The sequence below is a fragment of the Oryctolagus cuniculus genome, chromosome 12 (genome assembly GCF_964237555.1).
Source record: "Oryctolagus cuniculus chromosome 12, mOryCun1.1, whole genome shotgun sequence".
NCBI lineage: Eukaryota > Metazoa > Chordata > Mammalia > Lagomorpha > Leporidae > Oryctolagus > Oryctolagus cuniculus.
This window is the reverse complement of record NC_091443.1, coordinates 7,916,124-7,934,469: the sequence shown is the minus strand read 5'-3', so window position 1 is coordinate 7,934,469 and position 18,346 is coordinate 7,916,124. Positions and strand designations below refer to the sequence as shown.

At 47.2% G+C, this 18,346-nt stretch overlaps 1 protein-coding gene and 1 long non-coding RNA gene across 2 annotated transcripts in view; one reads left to right on the top strand and one right to left on the bottom strand.

Annotated features, from left to right (window-relative positions):
* Positions 1-2,746: 2,746 nt before the first annotated feature.
* Positions 2,747-18,302, bottom strand: ARRDC4 (arrestin domain containing 4). Its single transcript, XM_051822982.2, has 8 exons — positions 17,862-18,302; positions 12,522-12,588; positions 12,139-12,286; positions 9,352-9,454; positions 7,765-8,021; positions 6,537-6,699; positions 5,838-5,992; positions 2,747-5,429 (listed from the first exon to the last, which is right to left on the bottom strand). The coding sequence occupies exons 1-8, from the start codon at positions 18,145-18,147 to the stop codon at positions 5,373-5,375; spliced, it is 1,236 nt and encodes a 411-aa protein (XP_051678942.2). The 5' UTR covers positions 18,148-18,302; the 3' UTR covers positions 2,747-5,372.
* Positions 17,431-18,346, top strand: part of LOC103352189 (uncharacterized) — a 54,374-nt gene continuing 53,458 nt past the window's right edge. The window contains exon 1 of the long non-coding RNA XR_007910595.2: positions 17,431-17,898. This is a non-coding gene — a long non-coding RNA (uncharacterized lncRNA). The remainder of the gene's footprint in view (positions 17,899-18,346) is intronic.

Genomic DNA, 18,346 nt, shown 5'->3' with positions numbered 1-18,346 from the left:
GAAAAATATGTCTTCACAAGTATACCTATGTTTTATATTGTTTCATTAAGAATAAGCACATACTTTGTAGTTAAATTTCTTTTTTAGCTTCAAAATGAGCTTTCTGTCTCATCGGTAAGCGATGCCACTCAGGGCAGGCATTTGGTGTAGCAGTGGAAAACCCTTCACAGCGTCCTGGGCTTGAATTCTGGCTCCGCGTCTGATTCCGTCTTCCTAGCAATGTGGACCCTGGGAGGCACCAGTGAGGGCTCAGGAACTTGGGGCCCTCCACAGAGACCCAGCTTGAGCTCCGTTCCTGGCTTGTGCCTGGCTCAGCCCTGGCTGTTATGCGCATTTGGGAAGCGAACCAGAAGATGGAAGATCTCTGTCTCTGCCTTCAAATTAAAAAACAAAGGTTACTTAGAAGTTCTTTTGATGAAGTTGTATTGTAAAAGAAGGGAATTAAAGAGGCAGGGGAAAAAGGAAGAAAAAACTACAGAATTTGTACACAAACACACAGGGGAATGTAGTCTTTCCTGCATAATTTATGTTAAAATTCATGAGATTCAGAAGGTGACAGGATAAATACGTCCACATACTTTCTACCTGGTCTATAGTTTAGTAACAGGGATATCTTGCTCAATTATAATGCAATAGCATGCTGTTTAAAGGCAAAACACTTCAATTACTTTGGCAACCTAAAAATTAGTCCCTGCAAGTTTGTGTCAGTCTGTATTTATGTATTTCCTACCTAAGAGGTGGTCCTCAGACTCCACACCAAGACCTATTTACAAAGGTGTTATGAGCATATAATTATTACAATTTTCTTTGCAAAGCACAATATGAAAATTTAAGTAGTCAAATCTGATTCTTTTAAAATCCAACTAAACGACAAAGGATACACTGATAGTGCAGGAAGCTGCTTGTGAGGATCTTAAGGTTGTAATATTGCTGAATGCAAAAGCCAGTCTCAGAAGGCACATTCTCAATGACTCCATGTATCCAGGTTGCAAAATGACAGAATTATGGGGATGGAAAACAGATCAATGACGGGGTGGGCTCGGGCAGGAAAGGGTGTGAAGTCTCCATCTTGATGTGGGGCTGATTCTATGAACCCAGACATGTGATACAATTCCACAGAGCTCTATACACATACACAAGCAGAAACCGGGCGTCTGAGTTGTCAATGCCCCATTGCCAGAGACTGTGGGAGGGATACACAGGACGTCATGGTACTATCATTGCAACATCTTGTGAGTCTGTAATTATTTCAAAATATAAAGGTAGAAACACAGCTGTTGGGAAAAAAGATCCCAGCTACTAATTAAACACACGTAGGAAGCAATTTAGTGGAAGACTGGTAGACTCTCAGGAAGCAAGCCTTTCAGACGCAAACACTGAGTCTTGATCTGGCATGTGTCTGGTCTCCAGGTCTGCAAATCTCAAGCTGTGCGATTGAAACCAGCGCCTATTTCCCTCATGTCTTCTACAGTTGCAGAATCAGGAGATTTCCGAGCCAGCAGAGACCTCTTACAGGTGAATGGAGGCCCAACTCCCAGGTTCCGTCTCTGGGTTTAGCATCGTCACTGCTAAGGTGAGGGCTTGTCCTCATCTATTCGCGGAGTCATCTCGTTCTAAATGTGATTATCTACAGTGTTCCCATATGACACAAACTCTGATGCAGGTCTTGGGGAAATTTTGCCTCAGTATTTATTACATGGAACAAATATTTCCGTTAAAGTTGCTAAGAAATGTTATTGCAGAAACAATGCATTTGTTAAGTTATGTCACACCACATGCGAAAAATAACTGGAGACTAGAAGATTTTCCAGGACAGAAGGCGGCCAGCTAGAGATGATGTGCCTTCACACAGGGCTTGTATCCACCTGATCTGCTCCATCAACTGTGGCGAGTTCTGATCCAGGAAATACTGAAACTCAGAAGGCTTTCAAGAATGGTCTTTCTGCATTGAGGGTAAAGAGATTTCCAAGCACTTCAAGAAGTTCACAGAAAAGGGGCCAGCGCTGTGGTGTAGCCGGTAAAGCTGCCACCTGCAGTGCTGGCACTGCACATGGACGCCAGTTCAAGTCCTGGCTGCTCCTCTTCCAATCCAGCTCTCTGCTATGGCTCGGGAAAGCAGTAGATGGCGGCCCAAGTGCTTGGGCCCCTGCACCCGCGTGGGAGACCCGGAAGAAGCTCCTGGCTTCGGATGGGCCCAGCTCCAACCCTCGTGGCCATCTGGGGAGTGAACCAGCGGATGGAAGACCTTTCTCTCTGTCTTCCCCTAACTCTACTTCTCAAATAATTAAAATCTTTAAAAATATATGAAAAATGGTTCACTTTAGTGCAAAAACAAGTTGAAATCTGATGATTTCAATCCATGATTGTTCACCACACCCACACTCAGGGACGTTTTGAAGAATCCTTATATGCATGGATTTCAAAATTTTTTACTGAAACAAACTTATCTTTTAATTCCATTTTCCACGAACTTTTGTATACGCCAAGTCAACAGCCAGTGTGGCTTCCACTTTGTCACTCATCTCGACTACTTCTCTTCCCAGAATGTGAAGAACCCCTTACCTCGGGGAAACAGCCAGTTACAAGCAGCCGGCATTCCTAGGGCTGCTCTTTGCCTCTTGACAGCGTGCACACAGCTCCCTCTCAACAGCAAGAACATTCTGTTTCCTGTACTGATCTTCCCTAAGTCCCTAGAAGTTTAAATTAGTCTTTCAAAAATACAAACGAAAACAAGTAACTCACAGCATTACTGTAATCATTTTATTAACAAAAAGAACCCATGGGGTTCAAACAAGAGTACAAAATACAATTTTTTTTTCTCCTGTGGGTTAAATTGTTACACTTTTAATAATAAAAATTAAAAAAAAACTTTCATAGTTAACTTATCAAAAAACATAACCTCTGCTTATTGAGTCTTTTGTTGTGCAAAACAAAAACACAGAAAGTAAATTTTTGCCTAGGAGAAGGAGTTTTGTGTGCCAAAAGGTGCACATTTTCAATTTCACAATTTTTGCGTCAAAAAGAAAATTCTAAGGCCACTTTATTTTTCTTTTTTTGCAAACTAAACAAGAGCAAGAAGGGAATAAACAAGCAAGTAACAGCAGCTAATTTTTATCTTCATCCCCAGGTTTTCTCTGCTCCAATGTGGTTTTCTACATTCAGAAAATGCTATCTTGATTAAGTAAAGATTTCACCCTACAGCTTAAGGACAGATGGACCACTATCAAGTCAGTAAGGTAGGTCAGACCTTTGAACGATTAAGTGTTATGGAGTTAACTCTGCCTCAACCATGCGGGGGGACTTCATGATTTCTCTAATTAAGCTTATAAAATAATCCTAACAAAGGTTCCTCTAAGTAGTCGCTTCTCTACGTGGAGCCAAATTACTCAACTCTCTCTCTCCGTGTGTCCGGTTTGCGTGTTTTTCTCGCTCTGGTTTCATGGAGGTGGACAGTGTCCCAACAAGGCACACCAGCTGCAACTAAGGCATCAACAGATAGCTGAGGAGGGACTATTCTGCAGTAAAGACAAAACGTTTTAGACAGTACTTAAAGACACACACCTGTTTAAGGACACACAAAAGAAGCAAAGCAAAATAAACACTCTAAAAACCAAAGTAAAATGAGGCTTTGTGACCGTTTCCGTACCACAGGTACTAGCATGGCATCTGGCACTGTGATTCTGAAAAGTGGCTACAAGGAAAGACGTGTGCTTGACGCTTGCGTGACTGCAGGAGAGGTATGTCCAGAGGGCAGAGAGCACACAGTACCTAATGTTTATAGAAAAATCCCTGATCCAGTGGCCCACCGAACTCGAAATACAAAATTTAACCTCAGAAGGACTGTTCTAAGTGAATGTGCCGACCGGAAGATGAGTCGGTCATTTTGTGGGATCAATTACAGTATTTTGTACGGGAAGCACCAGGGTTTCTAGATCAAACCCTTAGGACTCAGCTGGTCCAAAATCTGTATCTAGGGGACCCCTTTCTCCCTTCTGCTTAGTGTCCAGAAACAGTCTCAGCTCAGGAAACCAACAGATGGAAGGAACAGCACGTGAACAGGTGACCACGGACATGAGGGCAAAGGGGTACGGTGAGAACACTGTGCAAACGTTCAGCAGCAACGCAATCCTGTTGGTGTGAGTATCCTGAGGCTAAATGATAATAAAATATTGCACCAAGACAATAAAGAAAATCAAAGTTTAAATAGAATCACAGAACAGCTGGAATAAACAATGTACAATGCAGTGACTGCCATCTGTAGACATCAGCCTTTTGATGGGAATTAATTTACATTTTTGGAAAATGGTATTCCTACCCTCTTTTGATTTTGGATTTATTTTGAAATAAATATATGTAAATATATATATATATTTACTTCCATTTAATGTTAACTTATGGATTTTTCCCTTGTGTCAAGGAGTTGAGGCTGCTACGTAAATAGCAGAACTTCAAAGATCACTGATCAGGCCTAGAGTTTTAAAAACATACCTGATAACCCCATACGAGGTAGGTTAAGAAAAGGTTTTTTGTTTTTGTTTGGCCATGTAGTTATCAAGGCATTCTGAAGATGCAACTGTTTTCCCCTGTCTCCTTTTTCTGATGTGCCCACAGGTAAACAAGGTATGAGGAAACTCAAACATGTATCCCGTTAAAGTACTTAAAAGGGGTAAAAAGCTACAGCCTTCAACCAAATCTGTTTTCACACGGAAATCAATCATTCTGCTTCGATCCCACAAAAGCTCAAGTTTCTCAAGGAACCTTTCTTGGTTTCCCACAACTGCAGAGCCAGGTTGTGAACTGCATTTCAGCCCAGGGTTCAGAAAGCCAAAGCTGTGTCATCATTAGGACCTCGTGTGACCATGGGGTCAGGAAGGGATCCTTCCGAGGACTTCAGTCCTCGAGTCTGGTCACGTGGTCAGAAATCATGAAGACCCAGGGTCCCAGGGGTCTCTCTGTCTCCAGAGCTGGCCGTTGCCCCGCTCCCGCATACCCGGCGCCGCCACACACATTCTCCTGTCAGCATGCTTCTTCACTTGTGTCCACTTTTGGAAGACTTCCTCACAGCGCTTCCTCCCGCTCGGGTCAGCGCAGGCACTCCTCCACTTACTCTGCCCCCTCAGGACTTCCACTACATTCTGTGGCTTTTCACATCTTCACCCCTTTGCAAAGGGGACAAACGACGACCATCCCATCAAGTTGTGCAAACATCCTGTTGGCCCACCAGAAAGTTCCCGTGTTCTTTATTTTCTATGGCCTTCTGTCTTAATGTCCATGTATGTCTGTAAGGAAATCTCTCCACCCACCCCAAAGGGGCAGGAGGAACGAACCAACACTCTGATCTGATGATGAGCACAGTGATTACTGAAACACATTCAGAGAATGAAGGAGACAGGCTGGGTCTCTTCGACATCACTAGGGTGTGGGTCAACCTGACAAAAAATAAAAAATAAAATTAAAAAAGGATAAGGAGGTGACTGCTGTTAAAACTCCAAAATGATTCTAGCATCTATTTTTAGTTTTACGATGCTTCTTATAAACCAAGTTGCTCAGAACCTATTATTGAGTCCCAACAGGCCATTAAGTTCTCTGTATTCCATGATCAGATCAAACACCCTAAAGGGAATTCATACTACCGTGCATGCATGCACAAAATCACAAGAAAAACACTAGAGAACGTAGGAAAGGGATCGTGACAACCCGCCACCACTGTGAAAACAGATTTACACATATCTCCTACTAATTACAGGCCAGCAACACATACTCCCATGAACGCAGGGCAGCAAATGATCATTTGCACACAGCACAGTAAAAGTCTCATTTTCTGTCGCTTTGTTTACCTCTGAATAAAGAGGCGGAGGCTGAAACCGGAATTCTTGTATGCAGGCAAGCATGGGGTAGCACGCTCCTCCCAGACAGCCCGGAGGCTGAGGGTAGGGGGGAATGTGTCTGGAGAATTCTTCCTCGGACACCACATCTGCGTAATTCGGTGGTGCTGAAACAGAGATGCGGTGAGTTGAGAAATCCACGCAGAATTATTAATCTCTTCTGAAGTCTTACACAAGAAATTCAGCTAAATTTGAAGATAAAAACATACTGTCCTCTAAACAACACGCTTTTGTACCTATTATAATAAAAGTAGTTTTTAATCAAACTGCTACTAACATTAATTATGTTCTATTCTTACGAGATCTGTGTCACAGTCTAGCTAAACAAATTCATTGAAATGTGGCTACAGAAAGTATGTAACACTCCATAATTTCCTTTTGACTATTTTTCATGGTTTTTCTATTAATGAATTGGAATCAGGAAGAATAATTTTGTTCCTGAATCTGGCATCAGCAGCTCTGTGTCCTGGATATGTGAAACTTTCAAGGTCTCTTTGAGGAGTAACGTTTCATGATTTTTAGCAATAAGAGTAAGGACAGTTGCAGTAGTGGTAGTAATTAACTGTTGAGAACCTGCTATCTTGCGTGTCCTGGCACACAAGGTATTCTCTGTCTAAAATCTCACTACAAAATGACGGGAAAATGCTTTACCTTCAGGTTGTTCCGGCAGGGTCAGTGTCAACCAGCTCATATCCATGCTGAACTGGCTGGCAACGCTGGAGTTCCTGCTGCCAAAGCCATTGTACGGAACGGTACCGATCACTAACGGCAGCTCGAGCATCAGCTTTTTAGCACCAGGAATGTGAATGTACACCTAGAACGGGAAGAAGAAGTGGAAGGAAGGCACAAATGTAAATCAACCCTCACAGCAGAAAGCCTGCTTTCTCTGTCACCCGCCATCCCTCCCCTTACAAGTGTGAGCTGTCCTGAGGGGACAAAACAGAACAGGGTAGTGACCAGGACAAGGGGCGTGCCCTTGCACTTGACCTGATAGTGACCTGGGAGGGGGGGCGTGGCCTTGCATTTGACCCATTTGACCATGATAGTGACCTGGGACAGGGGCGTGGCCTTGCATTTGACCTATTTGACCATGATAGTGGCCTGGGACGGGGGCGTGGCCTTACATTTGACCTATTTGACTGTGATAATGGCCTGGGACGGGGGCGTGGCCTTGCACTTGACCCATTTGACCATGACAGTGACCTGGGACAGGGGGCATGCCCTTGCATTTGACCCATTTGACTGTGATAGTGACCTGGGACAGGGGGCGTGGCCTTACATTTGACCTATTTGACCGTGATAGTGGCCTGGGATGGGGGCGTGGCCTTGCACTTGACCCATTTGACCATGATAGTGACCTGGGACAGGGGGCATGGCCTTGCATTTGACCCATTTGACCATGATAGTGACCTGGGACAGGGGGCATGCCCTTGCACTTGACCCATTTGACTGTGATAGTGACCTGGGACAGGGGGCGTGGCCTTACATTTGACCCATTTGACCTGATAGTGACCTGGGGGGGCGTGGCCTTGCATTTGACCCATTTGACTGTGATAGTGACCTGGGACAGGGGGTGTGGCCTTACATTTGACCCATTTGACCGTGATAGTGACCTGGGACAGGGGGCGTGGCCTTGCACTTGACCATCACGTACAGGAGTAGGGCAAGCACTCCTCAGTGGGATTCATTTGTTATTTTATTAAATCCCTGGGGGAAGGAGGACCGTTTTTGATGAAGAACAAAGGCCAATCTTCATAGACACCATGACTGATGGCAATGAACATATAAAAGGACATTGCTGCAGGGACGAACTGCACACACTCACAGTAACATGACCCTAGTTCCAACTGTTTCTAACTTGAAAAAGGGCTCTACTCACAGCTAAGGAATAGTCTACTCTGATAATGCAGCAGTCCAGGATGGACGGAGTAACAGGGGGGATTTTCAGAGTTTTGCCATTCCACGTGTCGGTGCTCCCAGAAGCAATGTGGTTTCCTCGCACGTTGGCGACCATGTGGCGAACGGTCTTCGTTTTCCCACTTGCCAAGTATGTTTGGGTTTGGAAAATGGCAGCTTTGGGAACAATCAGGCGAGAGGAGCAATTCTCTATCTCTGCATAGATTGGAATAGCTTCTCCTGAAAAGAAAACAAAAATAGGGTGCATCCAGAGACTTCGCAGAAAGTTCTCACTACCGTGGAATACGGCTGTTGCCAATTAAAGCGGCAATGTTCCAACGTTATTTTACAAACTGAGAAGCCTTAATGGAAAACTTGCATCACTAAGAGAAACTTGTATGAGGAACTCATATGAGTCAGAGAAATAGAAATTCACTGTAGGCTGTGGCAGATATTATTTTCTAATTGCCACATTATTCATTATTCTAATGTACTAATAGTATATTAGCAATTCTGAGAAACTGATAATGTTAAGGCACAAAGAATATAGTACTCGCAGCAGGCAAGTTTTCTACAATTATATACCCACAGCACACTACCCCAGGCCACATTCACGTGCAATAAGCCAGAACCCTGCAGAGGGGCCCAAGCCACTGCTGGAACTGGGCCCTTCGTGAACGACAGCTGGGTATCAACCTGACCACGCAGCTGTGTTCTTTGTCCAGTCTAGTGTATTCCTGTTTCTCCAGCCGGCAAGGAGTCAGAAGGTCCAACAGTATTTTCAAACTATAACAATTCTCCTATAAGCAACACAACTCCTGACATTCTTTTGCAAGGTTAAAAGAAGATGCTGGCATTTTCTGACTCCTTTTTTTTTTTTTTGGGGGGGGGGGCAGGCAGTGTTAAACAGTGAGAGAGAGAGAGACAGAGAGAAAAGGTATTCCTTTTTCCGTTGGTTCACCCTCCAATGGCCGCTGTGGCCGGCACACCACGCTGATCCGAAGCCAGGAGCCAGGTGCTTCCTCCTGGTCTCCCATACGGGTGCAGGGCCCAAGGACCTGGGCCATCCTCCACTGCACTCCTGGGCCACAGCAGAGAGCTGGAAGCTGGACTGGAAGAGGAGCAACTGGGACAGAATCCGGTGCCCCAACTGGGACTAGAACCCTGGGTGCCGGCGCCACAGGCGGAGGATTAGCCTAGTGAGCTACAGTGCTGGCCATGACTCTTCTGTTTTTTTGTTAGTAAAGTGACTGAAGTCAGAAATACCAGGAGTTTTATTGCAATCTATTTATACATTTAAAATATTTAAATATCAATGTTCTACACCAAGAAGAAAACTTTATTATTTGTTTTAAAATACAATATACTTTATACCTTAAAAAACACATTACTCACAGGTGTGTGGAGGGGAGAGGAGGGTAGGAAGTGTCACTATATTCCTAAATCTGTACATATGAAATACATGAAACTTGTATAACTTAAAATTAAAACAACAAAAAGACACATTACTTGAGATCACTTACAATTAGCTAATAAAATGATCACATTTTCCTTTGCAGTTCTTGCTTACCATTACAGTAACCCTTTCTTTCAATTTTGGCACTCAGCGAGACTGGTCCAGAAGTGAAAACCCAACAGCCAACCATTTTCTCTTGAGTCTTCAACACAGGGGTCTTGAAAATAATAATAAAATGACTTTAATTAAACTGCTTAAAATTATATCTGTCCTTTTATGTAAGAAATATTTACAAAAACACACAAATGGAATGTTCTTATCCTCTTGTGACATATTAGGCAAAACATGTAGTGAAACACAGGTGCTAAAACTCATTTCCCTTTTAGGAAAACAAGGGCACATTTTGAGATTCAAATTAGCATAACAGCACCCCATTTTATCCTGGAGTCACTATATTTTTAGGAAATTATAAAACATCCATTAAAGCAATCAAAAGCTGTATATTAAGATCTGTCTATGTAACAGATGAAAGGCAAAAGAGAAATGAAATAAAAACCAATAATCAGGTTTTTCTGGCATTTAATAAATGCAATAAACAAACAGCCTATTTTTTAACTTCAGAATGCATTATCAGACAGAACCTTCTAGTGACCTTAGCTTGAAATGGTTTGCGGAATTACACAACAGAGCAATAATGTACAGACATTAAAAAGCTATCAAATACTCCACTACAATATTCTAAAAGGGTACTTAAAAATGTTCATTGAGAAATGGAATTAAAAGATGTGTATTTTGTGAAAAAAATTTTTGAACTTCTGAGGTAGGAAATTGGCAACACAATTAAAATGCTTCCAGGGATGCCCACATTGCAAACTGGAGTCCCTGGGTCTGCATCCTGGCTCCACTTCTAGACTCAGCATCCTCTCGATCTTAATGCACATCCCAGGAGACAGCAGGTGACGGCTCAAGGATGGGAGCTCCCGCCACCCATGCGGGAGACCCAGATGACTTCAGGATTCCTGGCTTCAGCCTCCCCGGCCCCATCTGTTCAGAGCATTTGGGGGGCATGAACCAGTGGATGAAAGTCCTTTGTCATCTCTCTCCCTCTCTTCTTTTTATTTGCCTTTCAAATAAATAGATAAAATTTTTAAAAAATGTACTAAAATACATGAATTCTGAGATTTCCAAGAATTTCAAGAAAAATATATATTAAAAAATAGCTCATGTTCTGTAGCTTACAAAAATGGAGACAAGATGTAAAATGCCCAACTCACAGGGTGCATAGATTGAAAGCTTACTGTAATATCCAAAGTTATCTGCAATTATTTTTATATAAAAGAAAGAATAGAAAAGAATAAAATATGTCTGTTTTTGGTAAAAACCAAAATCCCTTTAACTCAATTGCCACAATGTCATAGAGATATTAGAGATATATTTAACCTTCCAGTTCTAAGTAGAGTTTAAAATATGACATTTATTAGCATCCCCAACTTTTTTTTTTTTTTTTTTTTTTTTTTGACAGGCAGAGTGGACAGTGAGAGAGAGAGACAGAGAGAGAAAGGTCTTCCTTTGCCGCTGGTTCACCCTCCAATGGCCGCCGCTGCAGCCGGCGCACCGCGCTGATCCTGGCAGGAGCCAGGAGCCAGGTGCTTTTCCTGGTCTCCCCTGGGGTGCAGGGCCCAAGCACCTGGGCCATCCTCCACTGCACTCCCTGGCCATAGCAGAGAGCTGGCCTGGAAGAGGGGCAACCGGGACAGAATCCGGCGCCCCAACCGGGACTAGAACCCGGTGTGCCGGCGCCGCAAGGTGGAGGATTAGCCTATTGAGCCACGGCGCCGGCTAGCATCCCCAACTTTTAAGGACGGCTTTAAGTGGACGTTGAAGCTGCTGTACCAAGCCAGGTCAGCTCTGGTATGGTTTTGGCCATAATGGGTCATGCAACCACAGGAAATTTCTTATCTTTTCCCAACCGGAAGGTGCACATTAAAGTAAATTCTATTCCTTTTTCATGTGAAAATAGGAGTTAAACAACTTTTAACTGTTTTTTCCTTTGTCTTTAAAAACACTGGGTAGAAAAAGAAACCTCCAATACTAAAAATACATCTTTGTCACATCAGGATCATGATGGAAAGTTTAAATTATCTCGGTATTTTCTATGAAGTAAAAAATCATTCATATTTAAATGAAGAACCATTAGGTCCTAGTAGCTATCATGAACGTACAAGGTATAATTTTATATTATTTTGATAATATGGGTTTAGATAAAAGAATCTAGCTCATTAGCTCCCATCTTGCCTATTCTGTTGTTACTTATAGCCTGATCCTTCTTATCAGTCTACAGTATTTCCAGTGATTATTAGAAGTTCAATGCTTTAATGTGGCCAAATCTGTCACAAGGAGACGCTAAGTGAAAGGCTCTCGGCGGCAGCTGCACGCACTTACTTAATGTTAGAAAATGACATGCAAAATGGAAGGACACACAGCATAATGGCCCGGGCTTCAATAACAGGCTGAGCGTGATTAATACTCTTCATAATTACTGTTCCTCAACCTGCTATTATTGAAGAGTTTAGAATACCCAGTCCTGTGCATGTGGCCAGTCTGGTAAAAGGAACGACTCTCTGTGTGTGCATTATTGTTATTAAGCCTTATTAATGCATTTCAAGCCTGTGTAACTTTTTGGCAAAAGAAGCCCTGAACAGCAGGGGCATAATCAATAGTATTAACACACACAATTTGTGATTTCCCCAACCTAGAATCATATCTTTAGAGTGAATGCCTATGGGTTACACGATTGTATTTTCTGAGCCGTCAGAAAGTGACAGCACAGACCACAGCTCCACTGGCTATATACAGATGGCGCTATTCGAAGGCAGGAGGAAGAGGAAGGAGAGAACTCACCAGCAGTGCTGGTGTGTTGACGTCCACGTGGCTGACCACTTGCAGTTCCCGTCTCACACTCTGGGCCGGCACTGTGGGTCGCTCCAGGACAGCTCGCACACAGTACTGGATGCTCCCGTATTTCCCCGTGAACGAGGTGACCAGGGGTCTGAGGCAAACCAGGGACATCCGTTGACACGTGCACTTCTCAGTTAAACCGACCCCAGGGAAGCATGGGTGAACATGCTGGGGTCAGGTTAAAAAAAAAAAAATGCAAGCAGAGGCAGAGGTTGATGGAGGGGCTGTGAGGATAAACGGGCACACACAGAGGCAGGGGCGCCTGGCACCCGACACGCGAGGAACACATGGCAGGTAAAGGCAAGCGCAAGAGCCGTCCCACTTACTCAGATGGAAGTTGAAAGCGAAATGGAAATTCATGCTTCCCAGGCTGCAGTAAGATGACACCTTCACCTACAGAAGAGATCACATTTATTTCAATTAAAGTCCGTATTAGAGTAAGCGTTTTATCACCTGAATCGCATTTTTAAAGGAGGTTTTCCTAGATATAAAATGTGGTATGTCGGATTTAGGGAATTACATTTGAAGTGGTTTTTACCAAGTTTCAATCTCTCTCTCTCTCTCTTTCTCGCTCTCTCTCTCTCTCACACACACAGCCTATTTTTTACCTTCAGAATGCATTATCAGACAGAACCTTCTAGTGTCCTTAGCTTGAAATGGTTTGTGGAATTACATAACAGAGCAATAATGTACAGACATTAAAAAGCTATCAAATACACACACACACACACACACACACATACACTCATGTATACAGGCATGTGCCATCCTCAAACAGACCAATTACACAATTACCACAGAGCCTGGAGCTACAAAACACACATGTAGTATGTATAAACACAACTTGTATGTATGTATGCACAGCATACAGTATGGGTATTTGTCTATGTGTATGTGTGTGTATCTGTGTGTGTGTGTGTGTGTGAGAGAGAGAGAGAGAGAGAGGTAGGGAGGTAGGGAGGGAGAGAGGGAGGAAGGGAGAGACACTGTACTTCAAAAGTTCAGAGGAAATGTTATTAAAAGATGTTTACTGGGGCCGGTGCTGTGGTGCAGTGGATTAAAGCCCTGGCCTGCAGCAGCAACAGCCCATATGGGCACCTGTTCAAGTCCCAGCTGCTACACTTCTGATCCAGCTCCCTGCTGATGCTCCTGAGAAAGCAGTGGAAGGTGGCCCAAGTCCTTCTGGAAGACTTCCAAGTGGAAGATGGCCACATGGGTGACCCAGGAGAAGCTCCTGGCTTCGGATTGGCTCAGCTCTGGCTGTTGTGGCCCTTTGGGGGAGTGAATTAGAGGACTGGAGAACCCTCTCTCTCTGTAACTCTTTCAAATAAATAAAATAAATCTTAACAATAAAGATGTTTATTGCATTGCCCCAAATTTTGAAAATCCATGAAATTTTTCATAATATGCATTTTAGGAACTCTTTGAAAACTCTTCAAAAGGGATTTCAAAAATTTTTGTACAAAGTAAATCCTCTAATTCCATTTTCCATGAACTTTTTGAAGTGTATGTGTGTGTGTGTGTGTGTGTGTATAAGTATATGTGTGCACGTCTGCTTACTTCACTCTATTTTATGAATGTGATACCACCATTGCAGTGTACCTTAAAAGTAACTTAGCAAAGAAAGATTTCTTTTGGGTATACCACGAACATCACACTCTGTATTCTTTGGGTAGACAGGGAAAAGGAAGATGTTTATGAATTTATTAATAGTGGGTATAATACAAAACAGTCAAACCAACAAGACTAGTTCTTAAGCAAGAGTTGGGTAGGTAAGCTTAGGTCTGAGTGATTACTAGGGTTTTTTGGTGGGTGACATGGATACATGGTTCTACCAACATGGCCACATCCCTTGCCCCGACAGCGGTCCCCAGGGCCACTCCACTTTGTGCAGAGGTTTGTCATGGGCAGGGTACAGATGGCCCCAGTCAGGTCAGAGGCATGGCTGGAGGCTCTGATGAGGGTACACAGTCTGCCTAATTCAGGTCCAGCGTAGGCTCCACGGCTTCCAGTGCCGGTCAGGTGTCTCCTGGACACCGACAAGCTCTCCTTTGATTGGGCACTAAGTCCTCTCACTGAGGGTGGCCTACATGAGACGAGAAAGGCCAGCACAGGAGCCTCCGTCTCAGATCTGCCCCATCACCTGACGCTAAGATGAGGACTTCTACCTTATCCATTCATCTAAAGATTCTGAAAGCCACCAGTGCAGAGATTTTTCTTTTTCACTTTAACCCTCGAGCTCTGTGACCTGACCCAGTTCTCTCAACATTCCAAACCTGTATTTCAGAAAACAGGGCCATGATGGCCCATGAAGTCCTCCAAACCTACCTCCAATTTTCAGTGTTTATAATACATCGGGGTGGGAGGGGAGGAATGCATTTGCCACTTCAACACATTTGAATAGAAATATATCTGGGGCCTGGAGGCAAAGTGAACAACAACAAGTAATGTGTGTGTGTGTGTGTGTGTGTGTTGTGGTGGTGGTGTACTGCATGGTGACCCAGCAGGTAAGGTAGCCGCCTGCAACACCTGCATCCCATATGGACGCCCATTTATTTTTCCTGTCTAATTCCCATCAATGGCCTGAGAAGCCCAGATGTTTGGGCCCCTGCCACCCATGTGGGACACCCAGATGGAGCTCCTGGCTTCAGCCTAGCCCAGCCCTGGCCATTGCAGCCCTGAGGACTGAAACCAGTGGATGGAGGATCTCTCTATGACTCTCCAAAAATAAGAAGGGTATAATGAATGGGCTGGGCCTCCGCCTACTGCACCAGCATCCCATATGGCCACTGGTTCATATCCCAGCTGCTCCTATTCCAATCCAGCTCTCTGCTGTGGCCTGGGAAAGCAGTGGAAGATGGCCCAACTGCCTGGGCCCCTGCCTCTGTGTGGGAGACCCAGAGGAGGCTCCTGGCTCTTGGCTTTGGATCGGTGCAGCTCTGCCCATTGCCACCAGTTGGGGAGTGAACCAGCAGATGGAAGACCTTTCTCTCTGTCCCTCTACCTCTGGAATAAATAAGTTAAATCTTTTTAAAAATAATGAACACAGGCCGGCGCCGCGGCTCAGTAGGCTAATCCTCCGCCTAGCGGCGCCGGCACACCGGGTTCTAGTCCCGGTCGGGGCGCCGGATTCTGTCCCGGTTGCCCCTCTTCCAGGCCAGCCCTCTGCTGTGGCCAGGGAGTGCAGTGGAGGATGGCCCAGGTGCTTGGGCCCTGCACCCCATGGGAGACCAGGAAAAGCACCTGGCTCCTGGCTCCTGCCATCGGATCAGCGCGGTGCGCCGGCCGCAGCGCGCCGGCCGCGGCGGCCATTGGAGGGTGAACCAACGGCAAAGGAAGACCTTTCTCTCTGTCTCTCTCTCTCACTGTCCACTCTGCCTGTCAAAAAATAAAAAAAAAAATAAAAAAAAAAATAAAAATAATGAACACAGTAGGTAACACGGACAGGAGAGTTCCCAGGGGCTCAGGTGTGCTGGGAGCTGGCCGCAGGGGTGGCATAGCAGGGAGGCCGTGCTGGACGCCAGGGGAGTATCTCCGCCTTAGAGCCGGCAACGCAGACTCTGGGTGCTCTCACACTCAGGGGCGGGTTCCAGGTCCACAGGAATCATCAGGTTACTGAAGATGACAAACAGCTTCTAGATACTTCAACATGGATTTCATCTAAATCCAAAACTGCCAGTGCTGAGGCCTGGCACCGTTGCTATAGAGACGAGTCGCTTCAATCTTCAAACAGACCACTAGGAGGAGCGGAGGCCGGCCCCCGGTGCCCAAGCAATGACCACAGACTGCTAGAACCCAGAGCATCTGCCCAGAAAGGCGGAGGCTGGCGGGAGTCTGGGGGTGTTGCTGACAGAGATGGGGGGGGGGGGGGAAACAGCAGGAAGAAGAACATGATTGGCATGTGGAGAGAGTTTCTCCGGACACTGAGAGAGTGAGAGAGATGAGCGCCCCTTAGGAAAAAACCAATCAAGAACGCACTTAAAATGAGGCTTTCAATCATCTAAAATACAAAACAGGGGAAAGAAAGTCACGAAAACATAAACACGGCTTGTACTACCTGGCGTGAGATCTGGGTTTCCTGCCCTGTGTTTCATTAAAAACCTTCCCAGGTAGAATCCCGGGCCCATTTTCTGCTTCTGCTCTCAGGGCTGGGCTCACTGCGCCCTCCTGGACACCCAGCTCTGCCAGGTCAGGGCAATGCTTCCCTGGCCAACGGTCTCACAGCCAACGCTCTGGCCAAAGGCTCGTAGGAGTGGCGGTGACCAGGGCTCAGGAGGGCTAAGGGGCCAGCCTCAGGTTGCACTCCTGACGGGTGCGCAGAGCTGCAACCCAGGCTCCAGGTGGGTTCCTGCCCCTCCACCCCTGTCCCCATCATCATGGGAGCAAGCATTGGCTGAGATTTGTGCGGCCAACAACCACACGGGGATTTTTTTTTTTTTTTAAACAGATGCCAGGGCCTCATTTCCCACTAACCCAGATTTCTGAAGACTTTTGTAGGTGATGTGCAGACCAGGATGACTCTGAGAGAATCTGTGACTAAGTCGCTAACTTCTCCCAGGTTAGTGGCTATCGGCTGACTTTTTTCCCCTCTCTACTGAGCAAGATTATGGTTATTCTTGGTCCATGTGGATCAAAAATCAAGATCAAAAACCATGGGTCAGCCCGGGTTTTACCAAAGCCATTTGCATTGCTAAGCCCAGGAGCGCCTTCTTTCAATTCTCCATCTATTCACCCAGCACCCACGGGCCCTGGAAACACAGACACCTTGGACAAAACCCAGGTCCCTGCTCCCTTGGGTCGGCCATCTTGGAAATCTGTGTCCCTGTCACCACTGGGAGGGGCGAGCATGGTCCATGCCATAAACCAGGGGGCAGAGGGCGGCAAGGCGGGGTCCAAGCAACCGTCTGGGGTGTCAGCTGGCTAAGCCAGTGACAGTGGCCCCAGGCCAGGACAAAACGGCCCATTCTGTATCCTGCGAGACCCGGCGAGCCTCAGTTTACCCTTCCGGGGGGGGGGGGTGCCACCATCTTACCTGGCAGCAAAGCTTAAGGGGCGGAGGGGTAAGAGGGCTCGGAAGGGCTCCCACCTGTGGACCCTGGTTGGGCCCAGGGTCCAGGGAATCCCTCTCCGCGCCTACTGCGAAAGGAGCACCCCTCCAAGCAGGGGGGGTCCCCGCGTGGGCACTTTGGGGGACGCCTCCCACGTGCGAGGGCGAGGCGCGCCCAAGAGCGCACGCACACCTGGCAGGGAAGAGGGGTGCGGCGAGGAAGAGGACCCCAGGGTCGGCGACGGTGCCCAGGGGGTCAGGTCCAGGAACCTTTCCTGCCACTGCCCTGCCCTCCCCGCAGGACTCGAGTTTCTGCTAATTCATCCCGAACCAGGCAGGGGCGCGCAGGCTCAGGCCGGGCAGGAGACGCCCCAGAAGCCCTGGGCGCTGCGGACCCGGCCGGCATCCCCGGGCCCCCAGCTGTCCAGCTGTCCGAGCGCAGGTTCCCATGGCGACGGCTCGCGCCCCGGCTCCGGGTTCCAGCTGCTGCCGAGACTCGCCCACCGCGGCGGCCGGGCAGGGGCGCGGGCATTGTGACCCGCCGCCGCGCCGGGCGCCCGGGGCCCACCTGCCAGGTGCGCCTCCCGCCCGCGCGCCCCCCGGGGCCCCCAGCGCTCACCGGACGGGGGCTCGCGCAGGCTCAGGCGCACGTTCAGGTACTCCACCTCCGAGGCGGCGGCCGGCGCCGCGCCGGCGCCCGGGCCCCAGGCGGCCGTGGCACGGCCCTGGGCCTCCAGGCGCAGCGCGCGCAGGGCCACCGGCTCGGCCGCCTCCAGCAGCACGTGCCCGGCCACCGTCTCGCCGCTCGAGTAGCAGCCCTTGCGCTCGTCCTCGAACACCAGTCCCAAGCTCTTCACGCGGCCCTCGGAGCCCAGGGCCGCCGCAGACCCCGCCTCGCCGCCCATCCCGGCGGGCGACGGGGCTCCGCTCCTGCTGTCCGCAGAGGCCCGGAGCCGGGGTCGCGAGCCCAGCGGCGCCGCTGTCACGGGCGCCCGCCGCACGCCGAGGGCCACCGCGGCCGCTGTGCCGTGCCCGGTGGAGCACCGGCTCGCCGCGGGGCCTGTCGCTTTAACAAACCCAAGAGGGACAGGAACGGGTCCTGGA

Bases quoted from the DNA above. Each gene is read 5' to 3' on its own strand.
- ARRDC4 (XM_051822982.2), bottom strand. From the start codon at position 18,147: ATGGGCGGCGAGGCGGGGTCTGCGGCGGCCCTGGGCTCCGAGGGCCGC. The intron at 8,022-9,351 runs GTAAGCAAGAAC...TTTTCTTTTCAG, and splicing joins AAGAAAGGGTTACTGTAATG to GAGAAGCTATTCCAATCTAT. The intron at 6,700-7,764 runs GTGAGTAGAGCC...TTCCCGTTCTAG, and splicing joins GAGTAGACTATTCCTTAGCT to GTGTACATTCACATTCCTGG.